The sequence below is a fragment of the Erinaceus europaeus genome, chromosome 14 (assembly GCF_950295315.1).
Source record: "Erinaceus europaeus chromosome 14, mEriEur2.1, whole genome shotgun sequence".
Classification (NCBI taxonomy): domain Eukaryota; kingdom Metazoa; phylum Chordata; class Mammalia; order Eulipotyphla; family Erinaceidae; genus Erinaceus; species Erinaceus europaeus.
Genome location: NC_080175.1, coordinates 45583853 through 45593668, shown reverse-complemented (window position 1 = coordinate 45593668; position 9816 = coordinate 45583853). Strand labels below are relative to the sequence as shown.

The following is a 9816-nucleotide window of genomic DNA, read 5'->3' as shown; positions in this document are numbered from 1 at the left end:
TATCTTTCTCTCTCCCTCAACCTGGATGGGTGGGGGCAGAGGAAGTAGGTTCAGAGTGGTGAAGTCCTAGAGACAACCAAAAACTTACCCTGGCAGGGCTGAGGAGCCAGCACAATGGCTATGCAAAAAGCCTTTCATGGCTGAGGCACCAGTCTACACCACCGTAATAAGCCGGAGTTGAGCAGTGCTCTGATTTAAAAAATAAAACTTATATGGGCGGTAGCGCAGTGGATGAAGCACACGTGGCGCAAAGATCCCGGTTCAAGCTGTCGGCTCCCCACGTGCAGGGTAGTCGCTTCACAGGCAGTGATGCAAGTCTGCGGGTGTCTGTTTTTCTCTCCCTGTCTTCCCCTCCTCTCTCCATTTCTCTCTGTCCCATCCAACAACGACATCAATAACAACGATAATAATAACCAGAACAATGGTAAAACAACCAGGGTAACAGAAGGGAAAAAATGGCCTCCAGGAGCAGTGGATTCGTGGTTCAGGCAGAGCCCCGGCAATAACCCTGGAGGCAATAAGATAAAATAAAAATTATATATATATGGGGCTGGGGAGACAACACAATGGTTTTGCAAAGAGACTCTCATGCTTGAGGCTCCAAGGTTCCAGGTTCCATCCCAGCACCACCATAAGCCAGAGCTGAGCAGCGCTCTGGTCTCTTTCCTCTCTCTCTGTAACTCTCATTATATATATACACATATATATGGCAGGGTGGCAGTACATCAGATTAAATGCAGTGTGAAGTGCAAGGATCCTAGTTCGAGCCCCTGGATCTTCACCTGCAGGGGGGTTGCTTCGCAAGCGAAGCAGGTCTGCAGGTATCTATTTTTCTCTCACCCGCCTTTCCCCATCTCTCGAAATTTCTCTCTCCTATCAACAAAAATGGAAAAAGATAACTACAGGAACAGTTTATCTGTGGTGCAGGCACCGAGCTCCAGTGATAACTCTGGAGGCAAATAATAATATCAGGGGGTCAGGCAGTAGCGCAGTGAGTTAAGTGCACATGGTGCAAAGCAAGGACTGGTGTAAGGATCCCAGTTGAAGCCCCAGGCTCCCCACCTGCAGGGGAGTCGCTTCACAAGCGGTGAAGCAGGTCTGCAGGTGTCTTTCTCTCCCACTCTCTGTCTTCCCCTCCTCTCTCCGTTTCTCTCTGTCCTACTGAACAACAACAGCAATGAAAACAAAGGCAACAAAAGGGAAAAAATAGTCTCCAGGAGCAGTGGATTCATAGTGCAGGCACCAATCCCCAGAGATAACCCCCGGAGACAAAAATATTAACAATAACAGTAATTAAACCGAAACATCCTGGTGAACACTTTTGACTTGCATTTTTTTCCCCCCACTGTTAAGGTTTCACTCCTCCAGGGCTTTTTCAGAGAGAGAAGATAACACAGCACTGAATCTTCCTTCAGTGAGGAGTGTATATGGGAGGCAGGCTTGAATCTGACATATGTAACAAAGCAGTGCATTATCCAGGTGAGCTATCTTGCCAGTCCCTGACCTACAAAAAATTGTATGTGTCTTATGCATATATACAAACTTCAGCATCAACTTGCTGCCATCTACCAAAAAACAAAACAAAACAAAAAAAAAAAGGGGCTAGGCAGTGGCTCATTAGGTTAAGCACACATATCACTACCACCAAAAAAAAAAAGAAAGGGAAAAATACAGATATCTCACTTGTGTAAGGCCTGAAGTGAAGTGACTTAAATCAGTCTCACTGTATCTTTTTTTTTCCTCCAGGGTTATTGCTGGGCTCGGTGCCTGCACCATGAATCCACCGCTCCTGGAGGCCATCTTTTCCCCCTTTTGTTGCCCTTGTTGCTGTAGCCTCGTTGCGGTTACCATTACTGCCACTGTTGATGTCGTTCGTTGTTGGCTAGGACAGAGAGAAATGGAGAGAGGAGGGGAAGACAGAGAGGGGGAGAGAAAGATAGACAACTGCAGACCTGCTTCACCGCCTGTGAAGTGACTCCCCTGCAGGTGGGGAGCTGGGGCCTCCAACCAGGATCCCTACACCGGTCCCTGTGCTTTGCGCCACATGCGCTTAACCCACTGCACCACCGCCCGACCCCCAGTCTCACTATATCTTATGAACTTTTGTAGACACGTATGTAACAGTTCTGTTTTTTCCTCTCCAGCGTGTTTGTCTTTCAGTTTTCTTGCTTTGAACTATCCAGGCATCCAGTTCAATGTTGGACTATCATGATCAGAACAAGCACCCCCAAGATTTTGGAAGCTACCTCTTACCAGATAGAAGAAATTGTTAAATCTCCAGTTTGCTGGTTTTTTTTTTTTTTTTTTTAATATCATGACAGCTGACCTTCCCTTGCATTTGCTGCAGAATATGATCCTGTGATTTCCTCCAGTGTTCTTCTTTTATGGTGGGTTACTCTGAGTGATGTTCACCTACTGAACTAGCATTACACCACCAGGATAAACTCACTGTGACAGTGACCCTGTTGATTTGACTAGCATTTTCTTGAGGATTTTAGAAATTTTAATAGTCTTTGGCTCTAGACCAAGGAAGGGCATGTGAGCAGAGATCTAGATAAACTATGCTCTGTGTCCTAAAACAAACCTTTAACAAAAGCTTGGGAATTTTAATGATGTAATTGAAAGTGTTATCTTTCCTTGTCAGAATTTAAGTAGTAATAACTACATATTTATAAAAGCATACTTTGGGGCCAGGTGGTGGCACACCTGGTTGAGCACACGTTATAACTGAGCAAGGACCCAGGTTCAAGCCCCCATCCCCAGCTGCAAGAGGAAAGCTTCACAAATGGTGAAGCAATGCTGCAAGTGTCTCTGTTTCTCTCCCTCTCTATATCCCACTTCCTTTCAATTTCTGGCTGTCAATAAAGATAATTTAAAAAAATAAATAAAAGCATAGTTTTTTAAAAAAAATTTTATCCACCACCACCACCATCAAAAAAAAAAAAAAAAAAAAAAAAGATGGCTGCCAGGATCAGTGGATTCCTGCCAAGCCCCAGCAAGGCAAACCAAAACAAAAACAAAACAAAAGGTTAAAAAAGAGAGAGCGGGAGTTGGGCAGTAACGCAGCGGGTTAAGCACACATGGCTCATAGTACAAGGAGCAGCGGAAGGATTCTGGTTCGAGCCCCCGGCTCCCCACCTGCAGGGGAGTCGCTTCACAGGCAGTGAAGCAGGTCTGCAGGTGTCTATCTTTCTCTCCCCCTCTCTGTCTTCCCCTCCTGTCTCTATTTCTCTGTCCTATCCAACAATGATGACATCAATAATAACTACAACAATAAAACAAGGGCAACAAAAAGGGAATAAATACAATATTTTTAAAAAAAGAGAGACACCTGCAGACCTGCTTCACCACTTGTAAAACTTTCCCCTTGCAGGTGGGGAAAGGCGGGTTTGAACCAGGAGCTCTGTGTACTGTAACGCTGTGTTCCACTACCTGGCCCCATGACCACCTGTTTTCCTTTTTGTTTGTTTTGCCTCGAGGGTTATCACTGGGGCTTGGTGTCTGCACTACAAATCCACTGCTCCTGGCGACCATCTTTTTTTATTTTTGTTATTGTTGGATAGGACAGAGAGGAATCAAGAGAGGAAGGGAAGACAGAAGGGGAGAGAAAGATGGCTGCCAGGATCACTGGATCCCTGCTGAGCCCCAGCAAGGCAAAACAAACCAAAACCAAAACCAAAAAGAGAGACCTGCAGACCTGCTTCACCACTTGCAAAGTGACACCCCCTGCAGGCGGGCAGCCAGGGGCTCAAACCAGGATCTTTGCACTATGTGCGCTTAGCCTGGTGCACTACTGCCTGGGCTCCTGCAGGTATCCATCTCTCTTCCTTCCCCTTCCTTTCAATTTCTGGCTGTCTCTATTCAATAAATTAAAAAAATAATAATAAAAATTTAAAAAATCAGGTGGTCATGGCACAGTGGATAGAGTATTGGACTCTCAAGCTTGAGGTCCTGAGTTCAGTCCCCGGAAGCACATGTACCAGAGTGACATCCGGTTCTTTCTCCTCTTATCGTTCTCATTAATAATTATAATCTTAAAAAAAGAAAAAGAGAAATCAGGAAAATAGGCAGCCTGAGAGCTGGCACAGCGGACAAAACATTGTCTGCCAGCCACCCTGTGATGGAGAACCTAAGCTCAGACACAAAGACACAAGTCATGGGGCCAGATCCACAAAGTCCTTATTTCTGCCCCCAAGGCAGGCCAGCCCCAGCTTTACCTGGAACCAGAGCAGATCACTGTCCACAAGCTCAGGCCTGGCCACCCCTCCAGCACTCCTGTGGGCTGCTCCTGGCCCACTACCTGAGGGCTTGGGGTGATGGTGAGTTTATAGGATGGTCTGCTCCTGCACCCAAGTGTCCCTGTGGCTGTCTGGTCACAGGACAGACCAAGTACCCAGCAGGTGAGGCGCACCCAGGCTGGGGACAGATGCTGTGGGGTCATTCTTGGTAGGCACAACCACAGGTAGGGAACCAGGCGACTCCCAAGTAGCAAGAGGTAACACAGTCAGGAGTTTAAAAATGCAAACACTGACTGCTCAGAGTCAGGAGGCTCCTTGGCTTCCCCCCTTGGTGACAACGTCCAAGGGCCCGGGGTGCCCAGGAGGGGCTCCTGTGCCATGGTCCCAATGCCTGGCAGGCAGGGACAGGCCACAAGCTCCATACCCGCAAACAAGGAGGAGTCTCTGGCCACCAGGCTCGGGGGGCGGCCTGCCTTTGGGGTGTCCAATTTCTCCTTGCTGTCCTCAGGGACTTGAAGTGGGGAGTCCTCCAGGGAAAGGGGGAGCTCAACGCTGGGCTGCAGCCCCATTGGGTGAGCAGGGCCCTTGGGGGGCAGCAGGGAAGAGGTCACAGGCTGCAGGAAGGCAAAGGGCACAGCATCACTGTCAGCCAGCAGGTCAGAGGGGTACCTGCAGGCGGCTGAGGGACTGGGTTGGGTTGGGGGCCGATGCCGGCAGGCAGCCTCGAAGTGCCTCAGGACCTGCAGGAGGGACAGGATGATGGGCCTTGAGCATTAGCGCCACCCCAGGGGACAAGCTCTGAGGAAACAAGAAGTCTGGGGGGCCCACAACAGTGGGGGTGGCAGGGTCAACGGCAGCCTTCTCATTCATGGGACCCTGCTCCAGTGAAAGGAGCAGTCTTGTCCCACTCCCAGCCAGAAGTTGACCATAGCATCCCAAGCAATAGAATCAACCTTCCCCCCAAATCAAGGAGGGCTTCCTATAGGAGTCTACTTGGTAGCCACAGGGCAGCCACCCCCGACCCCCAAGGCACCAAGGCTGGGCAACAAGATGGTTGGGCTTGGGGATGGGGTGTGGGTAGGGGTCCCACCTTGGTAGCCTTGTTGGTCACAGGTCCAGGGCTGCCTATACTGAGCTCTTGCAGTCTGGGTTGGGCAAGAAGCAGGACGTACTCCTGGGGTAGCAGGTCAGTGCCCCCAAGAGCAGCCAGGGCGCTCAGGGCTCTCTGTGAAGGCAAGTGCAGTGGACAGGTCAGCGGGGCCCCTCTCCAGGGGACACCCTCGACAGCTGCCCCTCCCCAGGGCCCAGGGCTCACCATCTGTGCACAGGGTCCAGGTTCACCCAGCAGGCTGAGCAGCAGCCGCAGCACCACCTCGCAGTTGAGCCGACTGCACCTGCAGGGGAGGGGTGAGGTGAGGGGTGGAAGGTACCGGGGGGGGGGGGGGGGAGCGCTAAGTGGGGGGCTCACTCTTTGACAAAGCGCTGTGCCTCCTCTCGGCTCAGGAAGGTGTGGGGGCCCCGCATCACATCCTGGACCAGACTCAATTCCTGCTGACAGTCACTCAGGCCCGCAGCCTCCACCCTGCTGGGGACATGGGGTTGGGGGTCAGGATACCAGGCACCGGAGGGGCGCCCCCAGGCGCTGGCCCACCTCTCCCTCAGGTCACTGGGCACCCGCCTGCCCTCCAGGGGACTGTCACTGCTGGAGGGGCTGCTCCTCTCCGAGGTCTTGCTAGTGGCGTCGCCTGTCCCCTGTGAGGAGCCCTGAGAGCCAGGGCTGCTGTCGGCTTCATCCCAGCCCCCTCCGGCCTGGCCTGGCTGGTGTCTCACAGCTGTGGGGAGAGGCAGAAGGGTGCTCAGACACAGCCTCGGGGTCCCATCCTGGGACCTGGCAGCACCCAGCACAGTCACTCCCAAGTGTTGGGGTTTGGAGCCTGAATTGGGAGGCCTAGGGCCACAGACATCAGCTCTGCAGGGCTCCAGAGTGGCCAGTGAGGTGTCTTGGGCCTGTCTAGTCAAGCTGGCTCCAGGGGCACTGTGTTCAGCCTCCTGCAGGAGCTGGCAGCTCATGATAATGCCCCACCCCCAGGGGGTGATTGTGGGCTACCTCGTGTCCCCCGTGTGACTCCAGAGAGCAGGCTTCTAGGGCTGGGGTGGGCCTGGCTGGCCAAGGGCGTCACAGCAGGCTGGTAGGTGTTGCCCCGTGGCAGGGGTCTCTTTGTGTTGGGGCTGTCAGCAGGACGTATGGCACTGGCCATGACTTTAGCGGCCTTCTGGATGGTGGACAGGAACGCTTCCCCTGCCGAGCCTGACCCAGGGATGGACATGGCCTTGTTTCCAAGCCCAACAGAGCATACAAGTGTAGACAAAATGGCAGGACCCTTGGGCCTCAGCTTCGACCCCCACTCTTGGTGCTATGGCCCAAGCACTCACTAGACGAACCCCATCTGCCCTCTCAGCTGTCCTCCCTGCCCAGGGCTCACAGAGCAAATAGCACGGGGTGTCATCTGCCCACCTGTCACACAGCCCAGCCACTGCACTCACCAGAATGACCATGGTCCTTGCTGTAGCCAAAGCCCTGGAGGGTGCTCTGGGGCCAGGACTGGGAGCCCATGCCTGCGGGACACAGCTCAGTGCCAAGTGTGGCCACCTCCCCCCAGCCCCTGGGTACAGAATTGGGAACCACAGGCAGGGAGAAGGGCACTCAGAATCTACAGAGCCCTCCCACCCCAGGAAGGGAAGGGTTGCCATACCAGTTGGGGGCAGGGCTCTGGAGGGCTGGGAGACTGGCAGTGGTGACAAAGCATCAGAGAACAAGGTGCTGCCCAGGTCCTGGAGGTCAGCAGAGGGGGCACTCAGCATACCATGAGGGGTCACAATCCTCCTGCCCCAAGTAGACAGCCCTGGGGCCTGCCTGGCTGCTGCCCAGGGGAGAGACCAGCTCTGGGCTTACCTGGGCGGCCGCCCGAACCTTCTGGTACAAGCTGATCCCATGCAGGGGGTCCGGTGGCCCTGCAAACACTGAGCAGAGGGGGTACTCAGCATGAGGGGGTCTCTGGGAGCCCCAGCATCTTGGGAGGTAGTCCTGCACAGCTGGCCCCCTCCTGGCCCCAGGCCTCCCTGAAGCATGGGCCTAACCTTGAGCCTGAACCTCTGTGACCCCCCAGAAATGCACAGTTCCCAGCATGCTCCGCTCCTGGAACAGAGCCCTCAGCCAGTCCTCCAGGCCCTGGTCCCCTGCCTGTTGCCCCCCACCCTGGGCATGCTCCCCCAGTGTCGAGGTCTGTGACTAAACCTCCAGAAGCCATGGCAGCTCCTCACCACCACCAGAATTTCTGCAGGGCTGCCTGACTGCTTCTCAATACTTGGGAGTTGGGGTCCCACTGAGAAGCATCGATAAAACTCAAGTTAATTCAAGGGGAACTGCCTTGGCAGGTCAGCCAACTCATCAGTCTCACTCAAATTCTGGAGTCTGACAGCTTCAGTGATGCCACTGAACTGAGCCCCCAGGCCCCCCACTGGGGCTTCTGCACAGCCTGCTCATCCTCCCCAGCTCAGTCTGAGAAAAGGACCAGAAGTTTGCTGGCTCCCCCCCCCATCCAGGGCCTCTGTCCCTTCTTTCTTTCTTTCTTTCCCCCCCCCCCACCTTTTTTCACCCTTATTGTTGTTATTGTTGTAACTGGATATGACAGAGAGAAATCGAGGGAGGAGGGGAAGACAGAGAGGGGAGAGAAAGATGGACACACCTAGGCAGGGGAGAAAGCATAATAGTTATGCAAACAGACTCTCATGCCTGAGGCTCCTAAATCCCAGGTTCAGTCCCCTACACCACCATAAACCAGAGCTGAGCAGTGCTCTGGTGTTTCTCTGTATCTCTCTCAAAATAAAAAATTTTTTAAATTAAAAAAAAGAAGAAAAATAGACACCTGCAGACCTGTTTCACCGCTTGCAAAGTGACACCCTTGCAGGTGAGGAGCCAGGGACTCAAACCAGGATCCTCACATCAGTCCTTGTGCTTAACCTGCTATGCTACCACCTGGCCCCTAGATCCTATCTCTTCTAATAGCAAGACCTCAGCCATGTCCCCACATGTCCTGGTGAATGACATGAGGGAAGGGGGTGGGGCTTCCTCTGGGCCACCTTTCACATGGATCATGACAGGCCAGAGCCCAGCCTCTCCTAATGTCCTGCCAGGGTCCATGGGGCAGCTCTGAAAGGGAAGATGGTTCTGTGGGTGGAGGAAGGGCAGGAGGCATGCCCAGGCTCTGGACCCAGGCCAGCTGCTGTCCTGCCACTGGGCCCAACGCTCACCTGTGGCCTCCTGGATGAAGGAAGGGTTGCGCTTCAGCAACAGCAGGAAGGATGAAGAGCCATGAGTGCACAGGTGGAGCAGGATCTTCAGCACCTGGGGACAACCTGGTCATCCTGCCTGTGGCGCCTACTGCCCCCCACCCCCACCATGGTGGAAACTTGGGCAGGACCTGCCCTCCAAGAGCAACTCTGATGTGGCCCACACTTCACCTTGAGCTTCACGTGGCCAGAGCCCCCATGTAGTCGGTTGAGGAGGTATTCCAGGAGGCACTGGCTGCTGCCCAAGGACTCATGTGAGATTTCTGGGAGGACCGGGTTAGGGAAACAGCCTTGGCAGGGGAAGAAGCTGGCTACCTCCTGCCTACCATTTTCCAGGGGTCCTGCCTGCAGCTACCCACCCTGGTCCTGGTCTCAGGAGCCTTGGGCTCCTATGGTCTCCTAGGTCCCAAGTCATTAGAGACGCAGTTTTAGGTCCTGCCACACCAGGGACTGTAGAGAAGGATCTGCAGGCCTCTCAGCAGAGAAGGCAATGCCCAGGTCTCTGTGCAGCATGTGGACAGCAGGAAGGATACTAGCAATCTCCTCGAACAAATAGCCAGGACACGGGACTTCATCATCCGATGTTCCCTTCAGGAGAAGTGGGAGCTGGAAGAATTGAGAGGCCCTGCTGATGATGAGTGACCTCGGTTCAAGGGTGAGCACAGTCTAAGTCCATACCACCATGAACATGCTCCTCTGATCAAGGGTGAGCACAGTGCCATCACACACAACTGTTCCTGTGCAGCTATCAAGGTCTTTGCTCTTGGGGTTCTGTGTAGCACCATGGGAAGGGTGTGTACACACACACACACACACACACACACACTCTCTCTCTCTCTCTCTCTCTCTCTCCCCTCTCCATTTCGGGCGAGGCGCCTGACTGACCCAGCGGACCTGTTACTGGTCGGAGTGACCTGCCCACGCGAGGACACAGTGAGGTCCCCGCCTCGGGAGGGGCCTAAGGAGGACAGAGGGAACACCGAAGCCTAGCGCAGAAGCCCCGCGACCCCGGACCGACCGGCTCTGGCGCCCACTCACCCGATGTAGGAAGCTCAGACGGTCCCGCAGAGGCAGCGTGACCGCCATAATGCCGGTCACTTTCCGGTTCCGCCCGCTTCCGCAAGGTCCCGGGTTCCTCCAATCACTGAGGTCGTCGAACTACACCGGCCAATCAGCCACGTAGAGTGAGCCCTAGGCTGACGCTAGTAAACAATTGAAGTTTGAACCA

The 9816-nt window shown here is 53.9% G+C and overlaps 1 protein-coding gene across 5 annotated transcripts; it reads right to left on the bottom strand.

Annotated features, from left to right (window-relative positions):
• Positions 1-4162: 4162 nt before the first annotated feature.
• Positions 4163-9805, bottom strand: TEPSIN (TEPSIN adaptor related protein complex 4 accessory protein). Of its 5 annotated transcripts, none has more exons than XM_060171797.1 (13): positions 9627-9805; positions 9122-9194; positions 8760-8851; positions 8550-8643; positions 7192-7259; positions 6992-7070; positions 6783-6854; positions 6346-6546; positions 5890-6070; positions 5707-5823; positions 5554-5632; positions 5329-5463; positions 4163-4978 (listed from the first exon to the last, which is right to left on the bottom strand). In XM_060171797.1, the coding sequence occupies exons 1-13, from the start codon at positions 9672-9674 to the stop codon at positions 4505-4507; spliced, it is 1713 nt and encodes a 570-aa protein (XP_060027780.1). In that variant the 5' UTR covers positions 9675-9805; the 3' UTR covers positions 4163-4504. The 5 variants fall into 5 exon arrangements, with proteins under 5 accessions (XP_060027780.1, XP_007534814.1, XP_016048751.1 ...); XM_007534752.3 differs by having other exon boundaries at positions 5707-5820; XM_016193265.2 differs by having other exon boundaries at positions 5707-6070.
• Between the last annotated feature and the right edge of the window lie 11 nt (positions 9806-9816).